This window comes from Astatotilapia calliptera, chromosome 13 (assembly GCF_964374335.1).
Source record: "Astatotilapia calliptera chromosome 13, fAstCal68.1, whole genome shotgun sequence".
Lineage (NCBI taxonomy): Eukaryota > Metazoa > Chordata > Actinopteri > Cichliformes > Cichlidae > Astatotilapia > Astatotilapia calliptera.
The window spans coordinates 31,603,367-31,627,990 of record NC_137434.1 but is presented as its reverse complement, the minus strand read 5'-3'; the positions used below and the strand labels follow the sequence as shown (position 1 = coordinate 31,627,990).

The following is a 24,624-nucleotide window of genomic DNA, read 5'->3' as shown; positions in this document are numbered from 1 at the left end:
GCCCCGCCTCCTCGTCAGTCCGTCACTTCCTGTTGCTTGTTAAATACGGAAGCCCGTTTATGCTCAAACGAGAGGAACAAAGGAAAGTAACTTTAAAAAAAAAAAAGTAAAATTCCCAGCAGTTTGATGTGTTGAATGTAGAACTAAATGCACACAGGAGCATAAGAAGTACAATATTTTTATACTCGTGAGAAATCAAGATTCTTTGGTGATGAGCTGGATCAAGTTGCACTTTAAAAGGGTTTTAAATCATGATTAGAAATGAAGACAATTTAAACCCAGCCCATATTTATAAATACTCTGCAAATTTAATCTTTAATATTCATTCAGTCACAAAGAAAATTATGTTATAATTATAACATTAAATATGTAGTAAAATAAAATTTGCTGGGTTATATTTGAATTCAAATTAAATATTCAAATAAAATAAACTGATGAACTTGTGATTGTGACTCATCAACATTAAGATGAAGGTGGCAGAAATGAGCGTCCACAGCAGGTTGTCTGTGGGTGAGGCTGAAGCTGCTCCTGAACTGGCTCCTCCAACACTTTCAGGTTTGATGACTAAATGATCGATTACTGATTAAAGTTTTACATTTACAGGCTTTGTTTTTCTTACGCATCGTTGGTTGCATAAAATCATGTCCCGGATGATTCCCGTGTTTGTGGAAGAACGACTCCTGTGCTCTCTGAAGTCTGTCTCTGGGACAGACCTTGGATGAGCTCTGGTTGAGTCTAATGAAAACACTAGTCAGACCTGTCTGTGTGAAAGTGAAGCAAGTTTGTGCTCTTGAACGGGCTGAGTTATCACCACCTGAGACCAGGTGTGACTGCAGTCAGCAGACGGCTCACAGGAGAGAAAGAAACTTTGAACTCTTCGCAGGTTTAATCTGGATCAGATCAGGTCTGTTTTCCAGCTCGAGTCTCTCTGACGTCAGAGCGCGTCCTCCTCCCTCCTGCTGATGAAGAGTCTGTAAACCTGCATCATCCCCTCACCACTTTTACCCCCCATGTTTTTATTATCATGACTTCCTAATCAATCTTTCACTTCTATTCCTTATAATCCTTTATGCATATCATCCCCATTAATTACCTAAAATAAACTGGTGACCTGTCCAGTGTACACCACCTCTCCCCCTCAGACAGCTGCGATAGGCTCCACCCTTCATGACTGTCCATGACATTTACACGGGGAGTGGATCCCTGATTCATAAGAGCTCACGATAATGGACGATGATAAGAAATGACTCAACGCAGGGAGGGTTCGGGAACAAATTATTGATAGGAGATTAAAAAACAGTAGATAAAGTGTTGGCAGGAGGTAAAGGGTCAAAAAGTAACTGTTAGCATTAACAGCTAATGCTAACAAGCTAAATATGTGGTAGGAAAGAAGAGAAGACGGTACGATAGAGAATAAATATAGGATATACTGTAGAATAAAGAGTCTTATTATTGATCGGATATATAAATATATTTTATATATATAGTCCAGCTCCCCTTTTTATTTATATATATTAGGGGTGCAACAACACACAAAATTCACAGTTCGGTTCTTGGAATATATATACACACATATACATATATATATTTATATATTTATAGTTGTCAGCCACCTCCTGTACATGGATGACATCAAGCTGTATGCCAATAGTGAACGAGACCTCGATTCACTGATCCACATCGCCAGGATTTACAGCAGTGTGTAGTCGGATGATAACAAAGAGAAGGAAGGTAGTCTGAGCCACCGCGGTAAAGTGAGCCGTCATTTGTGAGCCGCGGTCAAGCCAGCCGCCTCCTATCCGCCGCATAAATTTCCTTGCGCTTTTACACCAGTCTTTACGGTAGCGCCTTTTCGCTTTATATCCCACGCGCACGCGCGCACACAAATTACAATGGAACAGCCCAATACAGTCAATACAATTATGGAAATTTCAGAAATTGATTAAAAATCATCCTGAATAGTTGAGGTCCAACTTTCAACACATCCCTCCTCTGGGACACCTACTGTACCTGTGTGCCAAGTTTCAGCCAGATTCACTGTAAAATTCCTCAAAAATTACAGGAAATTTATATTCAATCTAATACAGCCAATACACTACAGTTATGTCAATTTTCAAAAATTGATTAAAAATCATCCTGAGTAGTTGAGGTCCAACAACAACATAGACATCTATATTTGCTCAGAAACTCTACTTCATTGATAAGATGAATCCACTACAAATAGTCTTCTGAAAAAATATTTTTCAATTTGTTTCAGTTTTTAAAAATATGTTCCTAAAGATTACCGCAAGGTTTAGAATGGAATATGTTTTACTTACTATACAGCGGGTGAGATGATGTAATTTAAAAGCAGACTAAAGAGCAGGACATAGAGGACAACAAAACTGTGATGAACTAAAAAAGAGCCCTTTATTGTGGCTGATGGAAGAAACTTGAACATACAACAAGGCAAAAGCAATAGGTTACAATAACTGTAATTAATCCTGAAATGGGCGAGACTAAAATACGACTGTTATTAATATTACTGTGACTATGTCAACACTACTACAGACCTGAACATGATGGCGACCAGCAGTATGAGATAAAATATTAAGGGGTACACCCAAGACTTGAACATGAGAAAGGAAAACAGACTCTTAAAACAGGAAACATGACGAATGTATACCTCACATTACAGTTTTTTCTGATTGCTTAAGCACATTTTTTGTAACTATTGGCTAATTTTGCAAAACTCTTCACACAAATAAGAAAACCTGTCACCCAATCATCAAAACATTGTAGTTCTCTTGCAAAAGCAAACACAGCTAGATTAACTCTCCACACCTTTGTAAAAATGGTGTTTCCGTATCAAACAGTACACACAAGCCATCATCTACTAAGCACACAATGCGCCAACTGCACACTGATGGTATGAATACAAAACACATCTGGCTTTTGCTTCCTCTGTGCACAAGGTAGGCTATGTCAGTTTGGGCTCATACTTCTGTCATAGATCCATAAGCATAGAGGGATCCAAACTTCAAGTACTGGTGTTTATTCAAACACATCAAAACAAACACAAGTGTTTATTTCCAAGTATAGGATTATTTGCAATCGCCATAATGACTATATGGGTTACTTGGTCTGCAGTGAACATGCTTCCTCTGCCCCAGCATCTGGTCATCTAGCAATTCTGTAAAGTAACAATTTCAGTATTTTTACATCAATGGTATTGGTGTGTTTCTCATTGGCATACGGCAGTGCTACAAGTCTTTGTGCGAAGTGACTGTACTCACCGATTCTCATTTCAAGATGTCCTTAGCTTGCTACAGTGTAGCGGCTCGAGTTAGGCTGGACCCGTTGGCCAGCTTCCCTCAGGGTCATTCCACGGTTGATTACATGGTCCACTATTGTAGCTCTGATGTCATCAGTGATTCTATTTCTTACTCTTCCTACCCTTCCTCTGCCCCCTCCTTGTCTTCCTCTTGCTCCTCCTTGTCCTTGTCGTCCTCTTCATCCTACTTCTTCACCTCCACGTCCTCTTCCTCGGCCTCCTCTACTTCTCACTCTTTCTGCTCCCTCCATTGTACTCCGCACACACAGCTTACCTGTATTATAGTGCTTAGGCTGATTGCAAAGTGAACTAATTATCTAAAAAAGTTTTCACATGTGAAAGTGTGCCAGACAGTTGGCAAGTTAGTGTTAATGATAGCCATACATGTGTATACTTTTGCTAGGAGTGTGTTGGAAATTTGGTAATTGAGTGTTGTGCAGTGAATTGTGCCTACAGTTTTGCAAAGTGTGTGTTACAAAATTGCAAACTGAGTGCAAAGCAGTTTTTGTGCTTTTAGTTTTGCAAACTCAGTGAGTGGTTTTGCTATAAGTCTGAATAGTTTTAGAGATTGTGCTACAGGAATCACAGTTAGGGTTTAAGCATTCAGACAAAACTGTAACAAACAAGGGCAATTGGAATGAATTGTAATGGTAGGTGACACGAAATGATCTATTTAAAGTAAATCTGGGTAAAACCTGGCCCAGAGGTAAAGTAGGTGTCCGAGAAGAGGATTGTGTTGAAAGCTTGGCATCGACTTTTAAGAATGATTTTTAATGAATTTTTGAATATGCAACCAGACTGTCACGATGGCTGTATTGGGCTGTTCCATTGTAATTTGTGTGCGCGCGTGTGCGTGTGACTGTTCGAGTCTAGGCTTTCAATCAGGATATAAAGCGAAAAGGCGCTACCGTAAAGACTGGTGTAAAAGCGCAAGGAAATTTATGCGGCGGATAGGAGACGGCTGGCTTGACCGCGGCTCACAAATGACGGCTCACTTTACCGCGGTTCAGAGCCGAGGGGCTCAAACTACCAGAAGCCAACATTGCAGACATACAGGACAGCTACAAGCAGTGTTGCCAACTCCTCAGTAAGGAAAATCGCTATTGGTTGTCCTAAAAGTCGCTAGAAGTCGCTAAATGACGTCAACGCCTAATTTGCATAATAGGTCATGCTAATCTAATTGTAACCTACGTTGTTGGAGAGAGAAATAACATCGCGGAAGAGACATAAAGTGAGTAAAAAACGTCCTAAATGCATTTAGAGTTTATTTAGAACTACAAATTAAATTTCTTTTAGCAATTATTGTTTTTTCTTAATGTCACAATTCCAACCCTGCTCCTTTACCCGGGCTTGGACCGGCAAAAGTGACCCTGGTGGAGTTACTTTGTGTGTGTGTGTTTATAAGTAGTTTTAAACCTTGTGATCCACAAAACAGCATAAGAGTAAAAGAAGAACTGACTGCGTTACAGCACCCGCTGCTTGTTGAGAGTAAAAGCGATACGTGCTTTCACGTCCTTTTTAGCGACTTTTTTTTAGAAACAAAGTCGCTAAGGGGTCTGATATGGGCTCAAAATGTGGTCATAAATATTTTGTACTTGTAAATCGGTTTTGTACTTGTAAAAAAGATTTGTGTGTGGACTTAGCCCAAAAAATCCCCTGCAAGTTACAAGTACGAATTTTGACCCTATTTTTCTTCCTTTAAGCTGATTGGTCAATGTCATGTCAATCACAAATTAAACAATCCAATCAGAGGACAGATGGGTTTGGCTGTCGGAGGGTCGCTTTTTTGAACTGCAGGTCCTTGAAGGGTAATCTCTATATAAATATCCGATAGCAGCTAGGTCCCCTAACTTTCAGCAGCTGTTGAAAGGATAAAGTTGTGCTATATCAGTGGTTAGAAATACTATTATTACTTTAGGATTAGTTTAACACAAAGTCAGGGCTGACCCAGGACCATTGCTGTGAGTCACAGTGCGCAGCATAAAGGTCCTTTCACATCGGACGCAGCATGTGCTGCTAATGCTAACTAAAAGCAAAGGATCCAGAATTTGTTGCTGGCTGCTGGGCTCTGTGGGTTTTTGCAGCAGCTCTACCTGCACTAGATGCACCTGCCCCTTGTTGTTTTTATCTCTGACTTTATGTGAACTACAAGAGTTTGTTTTTTTTGCTGGTTCTTCAAATGTTCAATAAAAACATGTATGCTAATTCATAACGAAGACTGTAATGAAGACTGTCATTTCCAAAACACTGCCCGCCCCCACCCCGCGGTCCGCAGCGCTGTTGAAAAGGCTGTGGAAGTCCCTGTATTAAACATGTAGACCTGTGACACAAAAATCACCAAACTCGGACGACCACAGACTGTTTTCCTTCGTGGCGATGAAGGAAAACGCTGGGTTGGCATGTAAAAGGGCATTTATTCCCTTCAAAGACCTGCAGTTCAAAAAAAGCGCCCCTCCGACAGCCAGACCTCTGTTCTCTGATTGGATTGTTACATTTGTGATTGACATGACATTGACCAATCAGATGAAAGGAAGGAAAATGGGGTCAAAATTCGTACTTGTAACTTGCAGGGTTTTTTGGCTAAGTCCACACACAAATCTTTTTTACACACACAAATCTGCAAGTACAAAACCGATTTACAAGTACAAAATATTTATGACCACATTTTGAGCCCATAGTCTGAAAACTCGCTAAATATAGCGACAAAGTCGCTAAGTTGGCAACACTGGCTACAAGTACCTGGGGATCCCACAGGCGAATGGGAACCATGAAGAGGCCGCTAGGAAAGCTGCAACCACCAAGTACCTGCAGAGGGGCAAGTCCTGAGGAGTCAGCTGAACAGTAAGAACAAGATCCGGGCTATCAACACGTGCGAGAGCTTGAAGGATAGACCGCTGCAGGGGCGAGATACAATTTGACAGAGCAAAAACTACGTAATATATTTTTATATGCAAAACTTTATAAGCTGCTAAGGAGCTACATATCCATCTATATTCAGCTTTGAGGGTCAATACTGTGTGTGTGTGTGTGTGTGTGTGTGTGTGTGTGTGTGTGTGTGTGTGTGTGTGTGTGGATAAACAAGTCAGCAGTCGGTTGGTTTCTCACAGGTTTTTTTTCGTTCATGGTTACACACACAGACTCTTTGACACGTTTCACGACAGTTACACGTTAATAATCCGACACACAGACTCGTCCACGCTCCGAGAAACATGAACACGTCTCCAAATATCTCTTCCTGCGTGTTGGTACGATCACGAAGCTTTGGATGTTTCACGTCTTTCAAACAAAAAGCAGCAGCAAAGCAAAAAGCTTCTTTTTTTAAACGTCCATTTTTGGATGAACATTCTCAGTGTAGCACCAGACAGAGTACAAAAAAGAAAACACGAGTTCAATTATGGATTAAAAACAAATAAATCAAGCATATGAACCTCGTCCAAAAGAAACAAACACAGGTAGAAAGATCCGGAAAGGCACTTAAGTGTGACGATGTCCAACCACAGATGCAGTGAAGGCGCTGACATGAAACGTGACCGTGAGACTTTTTGTTTTTTCAGACAAACTTCACAAAGTTTCTGTAAATATGAAACTGCATTCGATTATTTTTTATTATAAAGCAGTTTAACGTTTCTGTTTTCTGCATAAAGAAATCTTAGTTTGACCAGAACGCCCGCTCGAATCGGCTCATTTCAACAACACGTAATAAGATGCTGATTGCATCAAAACCAAACAGAAACCAGAGCAATGTACCAGGATGACCTTTGACCCCCCCGTGGTGATTTCATTTTGTTTCTCGTAGTTTTTATTTTGCTTCATGTCGGTGTTTCGTTTTTATATAAACAAAGACTTTTGTGTTTTACTTGAAGATAAAAATGAATCCACCTCAAAGAAAAGAAAACAGAGCGATGTAATAAATCTTTTAGTTTAGTCTTTTCTTTTTCTTTAATTTAATGACATTTTAATTTCGTTTGCTGTGCCGTTTGTGTCTTTGCGTTTATTCCTCCTAATTTAACTTTAACGTCTCTTTTTATAGTTTCTGTTTCCTTTGAAACTTTGACAGATGCGTGTGAATTTTATCGTAAATGACTTATTGCCAAAATAACCCCTGAATGTAACCGAGTATCTTCAGGTTACCGAGAAATAGTTCTCGTGTGACACTTGTGGGCCTCCGTACGTTCGTTTGAAGCCGTTTTAATTACCTTCAGCGCGGCTCAGTTAGAGCTGCCTTAAACTCTGATTTCTGCTCAGTTTTGTGGAAGCAGCAGCTTTGAGCCGACTGGAATGTCTTAAATGTTCAAACCACTGCGACGACCCAACGCAAGGCCTTATGGGTAACAGCAGGTGGCAGAAACCGTCCAACAAGGTCATCCTGTGGGTTTTGGTCAGATACCAGCTGATGGATCCTCTGAGTCATGTGATCCATCAGGAAGGTTCCCGCTGAGCCCTGCAGGGGGCGCACTGACGTGCAAATCTGAGCGTGTGGTTGACCAAAGTGAGGGAGGGGTCTGTCGTTTGATTGGTTTACAGCTGTGCGCTCCCTCACTTTATGAACCTGTTTGCACAAATTTTAATGTTTTTTTCACCATGTGACCAAAAAAGAAAACGACAAACATGTAAACATCAGCTGATAGAGTCCGCGGGTTCTCCCGAGGCTTTGTGTTCATGTCCATGCATCCGTCCGTCGTGGAGGGTTAGTCGCAGTCTGGCCCACGTGGCGTTGGAGGCTCGGGCCGGTTGTGGGTTCGACTCCCTCTGGATCCACTTGTGGTCTGTTTAAGGCGCTGTGGATCCGAGTGTTTACAGACATTTCCACACAAACACACTGAAACACACAAACAGGCATTCAAGGAATTTTGTGTTGTCAACTTCTGCAAACTGTAACAAAGACTTTGTCCACCAGGGGGCAGCGTTGCCCCTGCGACCGCTGCGCTTTAACTTCCTTTTAGTCCCAGTTTCCTCAGCTTTAAACACGAAGTTTAAACTGGTTAAAAAAACATCGATGGGCTTGTTGCACCACCTTGTGTTGCAGATCGGTATTACGCAAACGTAAAGCCCGCCCCTATTTAAACTTTACCTGAAATCTCTTAAACACGAACAGAAGTGTTGGATACAAGTCATAACTTTCCTAATCTTAGAAGATATTTTAACAGCGAGCACTTTGAATTACATTTACAGGCTCACAGCAAAAACAGGTGGAAAACAGGTGAGACTGTAACTGCTGTAAGAATCTGTTTAGAAGGTGTTTGACTCCGAAACCATCAATAAAGACACACGTGTGAAAACCAAGGTTCATGCGCCCGTCGCAGCATCTTGTCTTTGTAGTCAGAGAGAATAAAAACAGTTTTATTAGTTTAATCTCTCCTGAGTGCATGGTTGTGTTATTGATCGGTGATCGGGTTACCTGCAGTCGTCTCCTCCTGTGCTGATCACGTATTTGTCGTCGTGGGAGAAGCGGATGTTGGTCACATGAGGCGAGTGGCCGAGGTAGCGCTTGTGTTTGGCCTGCAGACGGAAACGAAGCAAACGTGCGTCCGTTTAATCAACTTAGTCCTGGATACAAAGAATAAACTGAACCTGAGCCTACAAACACAGAAGTTTGATATCCTCAGAGATCAAAAGGTCAAAAGTTTAACTTCAAACTTGCGACTTTGTTTCTTTCCGTTAGTGCTCATGAAGCCCTCGACTCCTCGACTCCTTCATTTATTTCCTTTCCTACCTCCGAACAACTAATACTGAATAAATGAGACGTGGCCACAAACTCACAAACTTCTCTGTGCAGGGGAAGTCGAACACTTTGACCAATCCAAAGTCGTCGCCGGTGACGATGTTCAGGCCGCCGTGAGACACACTCGCGCAGCTCACGTCAGCTTTGTCGGCGTTTCGAGGCCAAATCCCCAAAACTTCGTCTCCCAGGATGCTGAAGAAGAGACGACAGAAAGGGCGAGTCAGCGCCGCGGCTCGTTGTCGGGTTAGCTCGGGGGTCGAGCGGGCAACCATGAGCCGTGTTTGTGCGTTACCTGGTCCACGTTGCCCAGGTGATTCTGTCGATGGCGATCGGGTCGCTCACCAGCTTTCCAGAAGGAACCTCGAACACCTGCCGCTTATAAGCTCCCGTGGACACCTGCAGGTGAGATTGTGATGCACGCGTCAGCAGAACGAGTGTGTGTGTGTGTGTGTGTGTGTGTCTGTGTGTGTGTGTGTGTGTGTGCGATCTGTAGCTGGACCGAGGATGGCCCGGGGGTTTTGTAGGGTGTGTGTGTTTTTTGTGTACATATACATGTAGAGCAGTTGTATCACAGCACCTGGTGACTGTGGGAAGGAAGAGCCCCCGTCTAACAGGAAGAGACCTCCAGCTGTGGGTGTACCTGTACGTAGCAGCTGTCAGCAGAGAAGTCGAGCTGCAGGACGAAGGCGGGGATGTCGCTGCAGTAAACCAGCCGGTTCAGCGTCGGCCCTGCGCTCACGTCGTACACGTCCACCGTGTTCTCCACGGAGCCGACCGCCAACAGCCGCCGGTCGGGACTGAAGCTGCGCACAGAGTTCAGTCAAACAAACATCCAGCGCTTTCATTCTTCGCTCCCGCGCTCGCTCTCTTACCGGATGTCCTGGACGGTGGCGCTGCGGTCTCGCTTCTTCGCCCACATCTTCAGCGAATTGGAGAGGAGGAGGAGGAACTCGCCGTTCTTCATCCCCACCGCCAGCATCTCTCCGTCTGCGCTGTAGCTGACGCAGCGAGCCGCGTGGCCGACGCACACTTTGTTCAGCAGTTTCTAACCAGAGAGAGAAGATTTCTTTAACCAGCCCTCGCTGCACCACATCACGCAAACCTGCAGCAGCGCCTGCTGTTTCTAGCCCTCCTCCACCCCAGCATCCACCACCTACGTCCTAAAGAGCCTGGACTCCAATCACTGACATATGTATGAATGCACCTTGTCGGCGAGGTCCCACAGGCGGATGGTGGCGTCGTCGCTCGCCGTGATGCAGAGATCTTTGGCTGGATGAGCGCCCAGACCCCAGATTCCCCCCCGAGCGTGACTGTCCAGCAGCAGGTTGGACGCCGCGTTCTTCTCCCCGACCTCGATGATTTCGCCGTCTTTCGTCCCCACCAGGATCTTACCCTGAGGAAGACGAGAGGCCGAGGCGATGAGGAAGACGGACGGGTGATGGCGGAGGAGGAGGAGCGGGGAAAGGATGTCGAGATCTCACCTTGCCTCTGCAGACCGACCGCACGCACTCCACCTGCTGCCCGGTCTCCAGCTGGAAGGCTCGGCATCGTTTCATCTCCTGATCCCAGAGCTTCACTGCTCCGCCCTCCTTCGTCCTGACGCACAAACACACAGTTTTTATTTTCCATTTTTTCCACGAAGGAGAAAACAAAAACTGAAAAACTAGAAACAGCACGAAAGAGGAGGTTGGGTTGCAAAGGAGCTTGCAGACTGAAACAGCTTAAACAGAGGACCACGAATGAGGCCATCACACAGAGATCAGCTGATCTCTGTTTCTGTGGCGACGTCCGTCCACAGAGAATTGGCGGCTTTCAGGAAGTAGAAAACTTCCAAACTCATGGTTGGTCCCGTTTTCATGACATCATATATAAACATCCTTTTAATAAAATCTGTATTATGAAGATGGTTCTCGATACAGGTGAAGCGGTCGGCGTGTGACTCACGGCCTCTCCTTTCCACCGGTGACGATGAGTCCGTCTCTCAGGGTGGTGTACATGGTGAAGACCGGCCCGGTGTGAGCCTTCGCCACCACCCGCAGCAGGTAGTGATCTCGCCACACGTACACGTCCCCGTTAATGGCCCCTGTGAACGTCAAGTTATTCTGCAAACGTGAACACAGACACGGTCAGCTTACGTGCTTCGACTGAACGACGCTCCTGAGGGCCCCGGGGCGAAGCGGCGAACTCACCGCACCGAAGGCGACAGACAGCATCGTCTGCATCCTGCCGTCCTCCAGCGTCCCCACCACGCCCTTCTTGTACATCAGCGCGCCGCCGGCCAGCGTCCAGAACTTCACGTGTTTGATTCCCACCGACACGAATTGAGCGTCCGAGTCGGGCCGAAACTCCACCACGAAGATCCGGTCCGGGTGTCCGGCTTTCCCGCACGCTCGAGATCCTGCAGAGGAGACACGCCTTGGTTACCATGGTTACTGCCACCACAGAGGGACGCGAATCAAACCACGCTGAAAGTCTCTGACCTTCCTGCCAGCGCCACACCGTGATGGTGTGTTCAGGGTCCACTCCGACGGACAGCAGCAGCTTTCCCGTGGCGCTGAAGTTCACGTAGCCGACGCCTTTGCTGTGCGGACAGCGGAGGATGGACAGCGTCTGCTTGCCCATGGCGTCCCACACGTGGATCGAGGGGGTCGTTCCTGCGCGGAGACGAGCGAGTGTTTATCGCCGTTACAGCCACAGGCAGCGTCAGCACGACCACAGAGGGATAAACTACGACAGCGACACAGAGGGGTCGGTGCAGCCGACAGACACCCTGAAAACCAGACGCTGTTTCACCGCCACGCTAAAGCGCTCGCGCCCCATTTATTTAATCCGAGCGTTCGGGTCAGGAAAGCACGACGGCACAAGAGTTTGCGTTTGGTACTCGAGTACTTTAACTACTCGTTAAACAAATCGAATGAGTTCAGTTTGAGACGAGCGTCAAACATGCAGCAGAAACATCATATTGATCGATCATCGAGGAAAATCCAACAAACTAACATCAGCCCGTCAGAAATGAGTCACTTCAATCATTTAATGTGGTGAAACTATCCTGTGTTTGTTGATACAAAGTTACCCAGGAACAAATGTTTATTTAAATGTGTGCAAAAAACAATGATTAAGAATATGAGACAATATGAAAAATGTGTTAATGCTGATGCACTGCTGGAAAAGTAGAATTTTGAAGAGCTTTTAAAGTTTTTGATTAAAAAAACAGAACTTTTGTATAACATGAATATATTTTAAATATTTAATGAAATTTCTGAACATTTATCAGAAAAATATTATTTTTATAAATGTTAACATTTTGTTGAAAAAAACGATTAAAAATGCAAAAATATTTTGTTTAAATTGTTTCTTTGCATGTTTTTATGAGACGTAGCAGTAAAAACCAAACCGACACGTCTGGTTGAGTCGGGCGCTCTGGGTTTCAGTTTGCTGTGATGGGAGGCGTGCGGGTCGTTTGTAGTTTACCTGGGAGTTCACCGCCGTCACCTGAGGTGTTGTGAGAGCGATGGTGACAAATGAGGCCGGCCAAAAACACACACACAAAGACAACAACATGAAAACCTGCAGTGAGTCACAGCCAGGCAGAAAAAACGTTTCATTCATCCTGCGTCTGCGCGGAGCTTCGACGTTCCTGACTGCGGATCGCTTCGGCTGCTCTACGGTTCGATACCAAAACAACAAACTCTGGGACGTGAAGCTCTGCTTGTGTTTCCTGATTGGCTGAATTAACCCCACTTCCTGTATTTTAAACGCAGACCTCGAGGAGAAACTGTCGCGACGTGGCGCCTCACAGCTGCAATAAGCGTTTGCTCCCTGTCGGTGAGTCGGTCAGTTTCCACTGTGTCAGTAGAAATAAAGCAAAGCAGGCGGGTTAAACAGGAAGCAGGGAGAGAAAGCGGGACTTCTCTTTAGTACAGTTAGTGGAGGAAAACACGGCCATGCTCCGACAGCGACACGCCACACACACAAACACCGAAGCGTACCGATCTGCCCAGTGGCGATGATGTTCTTGAATTTGGGGTGCTGGTTGACGGTCAGACACAGGATGTCGTCCGTGTGCTCCAGGTAGAAGCTCTGCGTTCCTGCAAAGACACGTAAACAGACACGTTTTACCTGCAAGGCACCAAATAAACTCCAGTTCTGGCTGAAGCTCAGTCGTCGCTTCATTCAGCACGAGTCACGGACACACTCGTGGTGTTTGTGGGGCTGCAAACGCACACATGCAGGTGAGCTAACGACACGGTTTCGTTCTAATGGATGGTGCTCTTTCTGGTGATGTCGTCAGAAGCTGTGCTTTTCTTGTGCAAAGCTCCGCCCACGCTGCCGGAGATCAGCAATCTGCTGCTACACGACAGCGACGGGCGACACTGACAGCAATCAGAGTTTGCTGATTTTAAGGTGCTTTTTTGGACCCAAAGCAAAAAACACAGGATGGCAACACCCAGGCACAAATCTGTGACTTTGTGTACCTGTGACGACTGCGCTGAGTTTTGTCTGTTATCAAAGGAGCGTAAGTGGTCATTGAAGCGTGCAGCACGCCGACCACTTTCCATCCAAAGGTGATTGCACAGCTCACCCGAGCCGGGTCCTGGTCTGTCACGTCTGTCATTCTGCAGTTAAACTGCCGTCCTGCAGCATCCGTGTCCTGATTTATGGACACGTGATCTGTGAGGTTTTGGCCGCACTCTGAATGTGCATCTCTGTGCAGCAACAAATGTGTAATTGTGGCTGTTTCCTCACAGCTGATCGCCGGATTGCCACAAACAGACTGCATGAAATTGCCAACTTGAGCCCATTTAGCCACAAGCTGACAGCAGACACGTTATCGCCGTTTCATCACCGTCTTAATGCACCAAAGTTTGAAGACCGCCGGTCTCCATCTGCGAAGCAAAGACATCACAAGTCCACCGAACTCGGCCACGATCACTCTGTGCTGCAGCTTCCATCCACCTCAGTGTGGCTGCAGCATAAAACACGAACCGACCAATCACAGCCGAACGGCTCTGTGAGGTAAGAGGCGTGTTTTTGTTGATGAGATCTGGTGGAGCGCAACATCTTTGCTTCCTGTGTGCGAGCAGGTAGATACAACCTGAACACGTTTCCACAGGTGTGCATGAAGCTGAGTCTGCTCAGCAGAAACTGTTTAACAACAACAACAATAATTTACCTGGTAAAACCGTTTTCACAAACATAAAAGCTTTTGAATATTAAATGTTACATCACTGACATCATGTTTCTGTGCAGCAGGTAGAAGGGGCACATGCAGAGATGCATTTACAGAGACTTTAACATCTTTCGGACACCAACGCCTGCCGACTGTTCGTGCGTCCGTCCTGCTGAAACAACCTCACGTTAGGACTCATCGTCCATGGCACGTCACTCAGGTGTGTTGTTTGTGTTACCGGTGCTCAGGCTGTGCACGATGGCGGTGGCGGCAGTGTGGTACACGATCTCGGTGCCGTCGTTGAGGTAGTGCAGGTTGTTACGACAATCGAAGCCCCGAAAACCAAAGACGTGGTCCAAGATCAGGTCCTGGAGAGGGAGAAGCGGACGGTGAACGCAGGGACAGACGGACAGACGGGCCGACGGACGGACGGACAGACTCACCTCGACCGGCCGCTTCTTCTTGGACACGTTGTTTTTCTGGAGTTTCTCGGGCTGCGGCGCCGCTCGGCTCACTGGCGGCCTGGAGGATCGATCAGCGTGTCAATGAATCGGTCGATGAGTCAAAGACAGAAAAACATTCATTTACATGTTAAAGGACGAGATCAGAGACACACGGGTGGAGCACAGACATGGAGACAACATGAACTACACATCGGGGGGTTAAACAGCTGATCCGGCGGTGTGCTGGTGCTCCGCCCTCTTTCTGTGAACTCAGACCAGCAGCCATTTGGGTTAGAGCAGCCGTTCTGCTTCTGACAGAGTTAAATCACTCAGATTTGTTAACGTTACAGCGTCACTGTGCTCTTTGTTGTCTGTTGGCGACTAGAGGGAAGAGGCGGAGTTTAATGCAACCTTTCACTAAACCGAGAGCGTCGACCTGCCGAAGCACCTGAAACCTACAGGAGGAAGGTTCTGCTACTATTCAGAGTAATAACTCTAGTAACTGTTGCAGTAATTGCAGGATTTTGCGGTGAGTGAACCAGGTCCACTGCATCGTCGATCGTCACGGTAACAACAGTTAAACTTCAGTATCCACTTATGAACCTGTTTCACCTGCACAGGTGCAACTCAAAGTGACAACAGGTGCACTGGAGGGGCAACAATGAGACCACCCCAAAAAGGAAATAGATTAGCAGGTGGTGGTGCACCCCCGTCAGCTCCTCCAGGATGGTACGGACCGTCTGTATCTCCCTGCACATGTGGAGGAGCAGATACCAGCAGACGTTACAGGAGCTGAGCTGCACAGGTGTCTGCTCCTCTGTGTGACCTCCAGCGGGTTACTCATGAGCACGTTTCTGACCAAACCGTCAGAGTCCACGAGGGCAGGTCCACCACCACAGCATCGTCCTCCAGCACGACTGGTTTGGACGTGGGTCCGCGGGGTCTGCACAGGCTCCTCGTTGGCAAATAAACTTTCGTTTTTAGCAACTGAAGCGAGACGTTATCGCTCAGTGCTGCGAACGGTTCATCAAGGCGCCAAAGCCGTAAGAGAAGTGGTGCATGACGGAGAGATGAAAGTGACCGAACAGGACGAAAATGCACTGAAACGTTTTCATGAAATGCCAGCGTGTGATGCGAACACGATGAAGAGGACGTGTACAGGCAGGCAGGCGTTACCTGGATCCCCTGGACAGCAGAGGGATAGAACCAAGGTAGAGCTTTAGAAACACACACAGTCACGCACTCTTATCTACACTTAGACTCAACACACACATGCACACACACATGCACACACACATGCACACAGGCTTTCCTCCTCAGAGACACTGTGGCTAAAAGTACATGCTAACAAAACGCTACCATGCTGCTGCTGCTGTTTAATCCTCAGGCTGCCAGCCTAACATGCTAGTGCAGCTAACCGTGTCAGCAGGCTAACGTGCACAGGTACACCTGTGGCCTCACAGCAGCAGGTGCAGCCCTGTACCTGAGAACTTAGAGAGCCTGGATTACTGTTTATCAAAGGGAGACACAGGTGGCTGCTGCAGTATCATCGATACCAAACATCTGATAGATGTTACTCTGAAGAAAACCCGACTATTCTCAGCCGAGCTCCCCATAGAACATCTTTCTCTGCTGATGAAGTCCCACAGGAACAGGAAGTGACATCCTGTCCTTCCATCAGGTGAAATATTGTTGTCCCAAAAGCCTAGAGACCGCTCCCTGAACATGGTGGCTGGTTTTGTCCTGACACTCTGTGATCTCTGTGGTCTTACAAACACAGGTGTGTCCAGTCGGCTCACGTTACCTGCAGTCAGGCTCCGAACATATTTAGGCCAAAACTCGATCCAACATAACATTATGAGCACTGACAGGTAACACCAATGACACCTGTTAGTGGGCGGGGTCTGTCAGGGAGCGGGTGAACATTTTGTCCTCAAAGTTGATGTTAGAAGCAGAAAAATGGGCGAGTGTGAGGCTACGAGCCAGTTTGGGTCAGAGCGTCTCCGAAACGGCAGCTCTGTGTGGGTCTGCAGGGGTCAGTTTTTATGGTCCAAAGAAGGAACAGCGGTGAAGCAGCGACGGGGCCGTGGAGGCCGATGCGTGTGAGGACTGAAGCCTGGTCTGTGTGGTCCGATCCAACAGACGGGCTAAAGCTTCATGCTGGTTCTGATAGAAAGCTGTCAGGCTGACCCCCGTCCCCCATTGAAAGCACCAACAATGAGAACTGGACCACAGAGCGATGGAGGAAGGTCGCGGCCTCCTTCCTCCACAAACAGGAACGGTCTGTGCAGCACAGCGACAAGTTTGAGGTGTTAACTCTAATTTTTAAAAGATAGCAGTCCAGTCGAGCCTCAGTGAGATGTGCCGGACAAACGAGTCGGATCCCCGGAGGCTCCACCCCACAGCTAGCAGGACCTACAGGACCTGTTCACACCTGCTGAGTCCACGCCTCGACGAGTCGTGGTGTTATGTCTGATCGAGGAAGAGTTTGAATGGATTTGTAAATGAGAGATTTCTGCTTTTGGGCTTTAATAAATGATCCAAAGTGGCTGCAGCTGAGGTTTTAATAGTGTGACCATCCACACAGTAAGTGTTGGCTCATACTTACTTGACAATGCCCTGCCTCCAGGGGAATGCAAGTTAAAACACAGCAGAGATATTTCTACGAGGCCAGAGAGCAGCAGCAACACTCAGGAACTAAGGGTACCACAGAGGGACAAAACAAGAGTTATCAGTCAGCACGGGCACCCTTTATCATTAAAGATTCTCCGGACTCTGAAACTTGGAGCCGCCCATTTTCTTCCAAATACCTGCAAGTTCTAGATTTGGTCAGAGATTCTGTCACTGAGGCGCTGGAAGAGAAGACGTGCACACCGGGAGCTTCTGTGCATGAACTCAGAGCACAGACTTGATGCTGCTACTCCACAGCCTGGAAAACCCCATTTCTACAGGCTGGAAAATCGTCACTTCATATAAACCCAGTCAAAGTTCCCACATGACCACCTCGCAATCAGCTGATTTAATGTTCTACAATTACTGTAGTATATTTAAAGCCTTCATGCACCCTGCAGGTCCACGGGGGTGGGCTCAGGTTTGTCCTCTTTTTAACCATCTTTACAGCTTTTTTGAGATGTCATAACTTTGTGAGTTCAGGAGAAATCTGCAGGGCTGAAAAAACATTTTTAAGCTCTGTGAAAATCTGCAACCAGATCAGTTTTACACCCACTCAATGACTTAAAACCTAAAGCCCAGAGCTCCCTGTGTGGGATAGGTCGCTGCTCAAAACAAGTTCAAGCATATGAAAGGCCCCTCAGTTATCTACGTTTGACACCAGGCTCAGCTTCTTCACAATAATCTATAATATGGTAACATTTTAACAAATAAACCTCATTTGTCTTCAGAAGAAGGAACCTGGTTGGTGCTTAGATCGATCTTTGGTCTGCAGCTTTCTGACCCTGCAGACACATTTGTTCCTTGAAGGTGCCCTTTGTTGTTGAGTGAACTGTGAACACCGATATTACAAACGCAGCCAGAAGGATCCACTCAGCATGCAGAAGCCTGAGCATGCACGAGCACATCAGCACACGGGCGCGCACACAGGGAACGTCACCTTCACTGAAACAGACAGCGAGGATAGAACATGTTGGAAAGTCAAACAAAGCTCAAGAACTCGTTAAAGGAAATCACAGAGAGCACGAAGACATCCTGCACGTTTAAGAAACCGGAGAAGTCTGTGGAGCTTGAAGCTGAGAGGCTGTGTTAAAATGTGTGGTCCCAGTGTTTATTATGGGTTTGCTGTTCGGGCTTCGACTGCATGATTTCTTCTGCCAGCTCACTCCCAGGACAGAGATGTAATCTCACAGAGTGACCTCTGACTGGCTGGAGAGTTCTTGATTACGATTTTCTGTTCTTTAGCCATTTTGAACTTCTTTGAAGCTCTTGTTGTATTTTTCTGGTTGGATGTTTTCGCTGCTGTCAGCAAAAGATTAAGATGTGAAGATTTCATTTGTACGAGTTTATCACGTCCTGTGTTTCTCCCTCTTTGTCCCGTCTTACTGTGTTAGTGTCTTTGACTATTACCTGTCATCTTGCTCGGTCTCAGCTTTTGAGTTTCGGTGAAGTTTTGTTCCTTGTTTTATTTTAGAGCATGTTCTCTTCAACTGTCTCTGATTTTCATAAAGATTTATTTTGTTCATATATTAAATAATTGTTACAAATTTGGACAAAACAAGCTACAGATTTTTTTAAATGTCATAAAGTATTCTACATGATTTAGTTTGCAGTATTAGGAAGTATCACTAGTGTTTTTTGCAATGTGATGTTTTTCATTAGTGTGCGCTCAGATATGGGAGCCTTTGTCATATTTTACCAGCAACACTCCGACATGTTTTTAATGCACCCGTCCCAAAATACAGATCCTGATTCATTATGATGGTAAAAAACAGAAGTGTGTGTGTGCACGTGTATGTGTGCAGGTGTGTGTGTGCATGTGTGTGTGCACGTGTGTGCATGTGTGTGTGCATGTGTGTGCGTGTGTGCACGTGTGTGCGTGTGCATGTGTGTGTGCACGTGTATGTGTGCAGGTGTGTGTGTGCATGTGTGTGTGCACGTGTGTGCGTGTGCATGTGTGTGTGCACGTGTGTGTGTGCATGTGTGTGTGTGCGTACCTCTCCTCAGCAGAGAGCTCCTTCAGCTGTTGGTGAGGTTTGGTTCCTCTCATCGCTCTGATGCTGACGGCGTACATCTTCGTGGTGTAATCCACCGTCTTCTCGCGGGCGACGTCGCTGTCGTAGCCTTTAAACACACACAGTTACAGATCTGAGGGACGGCTTCTGGGTTTATGTTGGTGCTTCACTGAGAGGTCATGTGACACCTGGATCCAGACATTTTTGCATTGAAGCTTTCAGGCAGAGACTTTGTTCGTGTTTGTTTGGATGCATGAAGGTTTGTCTGTGTCTGCTTTATGATGTCACAGCTACGATAGCTGAGAGGTGGAGTACAGATAAAGGGCGACGCCATCGTGTTTGGTGCAGATCTGAACCTCGTTTTTTGAACTGTGAGCTGGTGCAGAGACGTCTGCTGAGTTTAGCACCAGCGCTGCTCTCTGTTCATGATGTTGCCGAGGCTACGATTAAAGACGAAACTGTAAACTTTGGATTCGTGTTTATCGAAACAATATTTTCAAACCTCCGTCCTCCTCGATGTCGTCATCCGACTCCTCGCTGTCTACGAGCGGTCGGCTGTCGCGAAACAAAGGCCCGTCCCCCTCCACGCTGACCACGCCTCCTCGCTCCCTCACCCAGATCATCAGGGCGGTGTCAGCCCCGCCCACCGTCAGGAGCGTGGAGTCATCCTGAGCCCAGCGGACGTTTGTGACCTGTGCGCTGTGGCCCACGTAACGCTTAAAGCGAGCGTACTGACCCTGCAGGAGGAAAGGAAGCAGGTCCTTAAGAGGAAAGGTACACACACTCAAACACCTGAGGTCAGAGGGGCACTCTGATTGGTCCTAACTTTACAGGAAGTCACACAAGTTATCCAAACTGACTTTTCTATCGCCACATTGAAACCTGGGAGGCTGTGGCTGAGAAACCGCGAGGCGAGCACTTCAGAACAATCAGACAGCGTTGAACCCAGAGGAGTCGCCCCCTGCTGGCCACTAGAAAGAATGCAGTCTTCTCTGTACAGTGTGTGTGTGTGTGTGTGTGTGTGTGTGTGTGTGTGTGTGTGTCGTTGAGGTTGTGTGTCGTACTCTGACGGGATAGCTGAACAGTTTGAGGAAGCCAAAGTCGTCTCCGGTGGCGAGCAGCGCGTGGTCTCTGGTGAGCGACGTGGCGTTGATGTCGGTGATGTCGCTGTGCGTCGGCCAGATTCCCTCACAGGTGGAGCCCAGAACCGACGTCCAGCCGGCCCACTCGATCCGCTCCAGCTGCACAAACACACACACAACACGACACACACGGGTCGTTTCCACACGTCAAGCTTTTCTGTCTCCGGTACGAAACAAACGGACTCGTTCACGCCGCTGGAAATACGTTGGAGGTGTGACATCATGAACCCCAGCTCCTCCTCCTCTCGCTCAGCATGCACACTGACCTCACAGTTTCTGATGGTTTGTCGTTTTCCTCGCGGGGCTTCAAAAAACAGCTGCTCTTTGGCTCCCGTGTTGACCTGCAGCAGTTTACCTGCAGCACAAAGACAGCAGAGAAACATCGTCTGGACTAAGAATAACGCAGCGGCTGAACGCGCTCGCAGATCTCGCCGTCTGCTCGCAGACTCTCTGTGCATCATTCAAAATTAGCATTTACCCTTTAACTTAGTCCTCAGTCACATTAGGGACGGGTCGGTGACCCCTGATAACCTCTGGTTGCTATGGAAATATGGACCAATAACCTGAGCGTGGTTGTTTTGGTTGGTAGCAGACAGCAGCACAGTTCGCACAGAAGACGCCAACATGTCCGCAAACACTCACCGGCTGCTCACCGAGCGGGAAAAACCGGAGGACGCTCGTCTCCAGAGGCCCAGCGTTTACTCTGAGGCCTTTACTCTGTTAAACAGCGCCCCCTGCTGGGCGGAGGGCAGCATCTAAAGTGTGAAATTATGATTTAACAAGCACTGCTGTTGTCAGGTGTGTGCAGGTGTGAGAGCGACTCGGATGGGAGAGAGAGAGAGAGCCGTGTGCTACCTCGGGCGTCCCAGTCGATGTGCGTGATGTAACTGGACGCTCCTTTACAGATGCCGACTCTCTTGCTGCTCAGCACGTTGTAGATGTCCACGAAGCTGTCGTGTGACGCCACCGCCAGGTATTTACCTGAGTCTGAGAGCACGAACACCCGGAACACACACAGTCTGTCACATGACCCACAAAAGATCAGATCACAGCAAATCAGCACGTTCATGGCTCTGCCTTTAAGTTACAACAGTTCATGTGCACAGCGAAGCTCACACATTTACAAACACGACAGCCGTCTTTATAAAACCTCGCAGTGTGTGTGCAGGAAGGTGGTGTTCTGACTGATCCTCCTCTTTTTGTAAGACAGAAGTCAGGACAGGAAACTGTGGCTGGTTATTTTCACCCTCCATATCTACCTGCCTGACCTGGCAACACCTCAACAAAGAGCTGTGTTCATCTGGGGGGGTTCTGTAAAGCTTCTCCTGATGTGTTCGTCAAAGGGAACCGTTGATAAAAAAGCAGGCGGCATGTGATATAAGAGCCAACGGCTGCAGATGTTTCAGCTCATCGCTGCCACCAGCGAAGGAGGAGGAAACACATCAGCGGTTAGCACCGTGGCCTGGTGCGTTCTCCAGGGTGTCTCACAGTCCAGGCAGACACGTGTTAGCTTAACAGCTGATTTCAAAGTGCACAGAATGAAACATCTGCAGTAAATGACTGTGTGTGTGTGTGTGTGTGTGTGTGTGTGTGTGTGTGTGTGTGTACCTGGGGAAAAGCGGATATCAGAAATGGCGTCACGCCGATGGTGGAAGCTCAGCAGGTCCTCCAGCGTGTCTGCGTTCACCACCAGCACGCCGCCGTCGCTCAGACCGACCGCCAACGCTTTCCCGTCAGGAGAAAAGGCGCAGCAGCGACCGCCTGCAACACGCACCAAGTATCCGATTACTGGCAATCTGGAGCTGTGACGCGTTCAGGGACATTAGTAAAAGCAGACGCCCGTCCCGTTACTCTGACCTCTCTTCAGCTTGCGGACGGCCACCATGCGGTGATTGGCTGACGTCTCCCACAGCCGCAGCGTTTTGTCATCGCTGACGGTGGCGCAGACGGGGAGGAGGGGGTGGGGGGCCAAACCCCAAACCTCGCCCTCCATGTGACCCTACACACACACACACACACACACACACACACACACACACACACACAATATTACCATGATGATGTGAACGTGCAGCAGGAACAGGAGACACATGACAGGAGATGGCATTACCTTGGCCTCCAGTAACGCTGTGAGGAACCTTGGAGTCATGTTTGACCAGGACATGTCCTTCAACGCACATATTAAACAAATATGTAAGACTGCTTTCTTCCATTTGTGCAACATCTCTAAAGTTAGAAATATCCTGTCTCAGAGTGACGCTGAAAAACTAGTTCATGCATTTATTACTTCCAGGCTGGACGACTGTAATTCATTATTATCAGGAAGTCCTAAAAACTCCCTGAAAAGCCTTCAGCTGATCCAAAATGCTGCAGCAAGAGTCCTGACAGGGACTAGAAAGAGAGAGCAGATTTCTCCTGTTGGCTTCCTGTTAAATCCAGAATTCAAAATCCTGCTCCTCACATACAAGGTCTTAAATAATCAGGCCCCATCTTGTCTTAATGACCTTGTAGTACCATATCACCCTATTAGAGCACTTCGCTCTCGCTCTGCAGGCCTACTTGTTGTTCCTAGAGTATTTAAAAGTAGAATGGGAGGCAGAGCCTTCAGTTTTCAGGCCCCTCTTCTGTGGAACCAGCTTCCAGTTTGGATTCAGGAGACAGACACTATCTCTACTTTCAAGATTAGGCCTCAAACTTTCCTTTTTGCTAAAGCATATAGTTAGGGTTGGACCAGGTGACCCTGAATCCTCCCTTAGTTATGCTGCAATAGACGTAGGCTGCCAGGGGATTCCCATGATGCACTGGGTGTTTCTTCTTCACTCACTATGTATTAACAGACCTCTCTGCATTGAATCATATCTGTTATTAACCTCTGTCTCTCTTCCACAGCATGTCTTTATCCTGTCTTCCTTCTCTCTCCCCAACCAATCACAGCAGATGGCCCCGCCCCTCCCTGAGCCTGGTTCTGCCGGAGGTTTCTTCCTGTTAAAAGGGAGTTTTTCCTTCCCACTGTCGCCAAAGTGCTGCTCATAGGGGGTCACATGATTGTTGGGTTTTTCTCTGTATGTGTTATTGTGGGGTCTGCCTTACAATATAAAGAGTTTGAGGCGACTGTTGTTGTGATTTCATGCTGTATAAATAAAACTGAATTGAATTGAAATCAGGTCCACAGGCACCAGACGTCCCCTCACCATGGAAACAGGTGCACGCACACACACACACACACACACACACACACACACACACACACACACACACACACACACACACACACACAGTATTCCCACCTGCACCAGCAGGGTCATGGGTCCGGTCTTGTCAATCTCCAGAACTTCTCCGTTTTTGGTTCCCACCAGGATGTGACCGTGACCCAGGGTGATGGCCCTGATGGACGGGTTGTCCTCCAGCAACAGTCCTGCACACACACACATCTCTGTATCGTCTTTTCTGGTCTCTGTTTCTGCTGTAAAGTCTCTCTGTAGTTGTTTTTCGGTCTGAGTTTCTCTAGTCTGCCTCGTTTCCTTTTTATAAAGATGAAGCTGCCGAAATGATTAAAGCAAAATCAAAAAGATCTCCCTGTGTCCTGGGCGATCGGGTTGGCTTAATTACTGTCTCTCTGTAATCGTCTCTGTGATCGGCTGAGCAGCCTGGACTAAAGGCGGCTCTTTCCAGTAACTGCTCTCTTTTCCAAACCTGGATATTTTTGCAGTTTCAGCTGCACGTCCACATGATGGCAGCGTTGGACAGAAGAGGTTCTGCTCCACAGGTTACATATGAAACTCCACCGAGTTACAGAGCATCTCTGTGTTGTTAGGAGAAAAACTGAAAACATGAAGCGGTCAGTGGGTTTGAGTCTCACCTGTCAGGAGACGCCACAGGTGAGCCTGGTACAGGCAGCAAACCCACTGGCTGAGGCTCGTAGTGACACAGCATGCAGATGTTTAACATCTGGCTGAGTTTACACCACGATCACGTTTCAGCATCAAACGTTTGCTTATTGTTTATCTTTGTAAACATCAGCTCAGCCATCAGAGTCTTTAAAAACTGATGACATCATCAGCTGTCACGCCGCTCTCGCGTGCTTTGAGCTGCGTGTCCAAACAGAATCTCAGACTCTGATTGGTGGGATCAGGGCACAGTCAGTCCACC

The 24,624-nt window shown here is 47.1% G+C and overlaps 1 protein-coding gene across 2 annotated transcripts in view; it reads right to left on the bottom strand.

Moving 5' to 3' along the window:
• Positions 1–6,406: 6,406 nt before the first annotated feature.
• LOC113034728 (echinoderm microtubule-associated protein-like 6) overlaps positions 6,407–24,624 on the bottom strand; it is a 66,951-nt gene continuing 48,733 nt past the window's right edge. The window contains exons 22-44 of one of the 2 annotated variants that reach the window (XM_026189692.2): positions 23,763–23,890; positions 22,333–22,474; positions 22,084–22,236; positions 21,331–21,462; positions 20,742–20,830; positions 20,398–20,574; positions 19,836–20,070; positions 19,316–19,442; positions 14,649–14,727; positions 14,444–14,573; positions 13,025–13,123; positions 12,507–12,527; positions 11,516–11,689; positions 11,225–11,433; positions 10,980–11,137; positions 10,517–10,631; positions 10,240–10,428; positions 9,908–10,080; positions 9,676–9,838; positions 9,328–9,431; positions 9,074–9,227; positions 8,712–8,812; positions 6,407–8,132 (exon numbers count right to left, since the gene is read on the bottom strand). In XM_026189692.2, coding sequence (XP_026045477.2) covers positions 8,108–8,132; positions 8,712–8,812; positions 9,074–9,227; positions 9,328–9,431; positions 9,676–9,838; positions 9,908–10,080; positions 10,240–10,428; positions 10,517–10,631; positions 10,980–11,137; positions 11,225–11,433; positions 11,516–11,689; positions 12,507–12,527; positions 13,025–13,123; positions 14,444–14,573; positions 14,649–14,727; positions 19,316–19,442; positions 19,836–20,070; positions 20,398–20,574; positions 20,742–20,830; positions 21,331–21,462; positions 22,084–22,236; positions 22,333–22,474; positions 23,763–23,890 — 3,077 coding nt within the window. In that variant the 3' untranslated portion in view covers positions 6,407–8,107. The remainder of the gene's footprint in view (positions 8,133–8,711; positions 8,813–9,073; positions 9,228–9,327; positions 9,432–9,675; positions 9,839–9,907; positions 10,081–10,239; positions 10,429–10,516; positions 10,632–10,979; positions 11,138–11,224; positions 11,434–11,515; positions 11,690–12,506; positions 12,528–13,024; positions 13,124–14,443; positions 14,574–14,648; positions 14,728–19,315; positions 19,443–19,835; positions 20,071–20,397; positions 20,575–20,741; positions 20,831–21,330; positions 21,463–22,083; positions 22,237–22,332; positions 22,475–23,762; positions 23,891–24,624) is intronic. The other variant, XM_026189693.2, reaches the window with a different exon arrangement.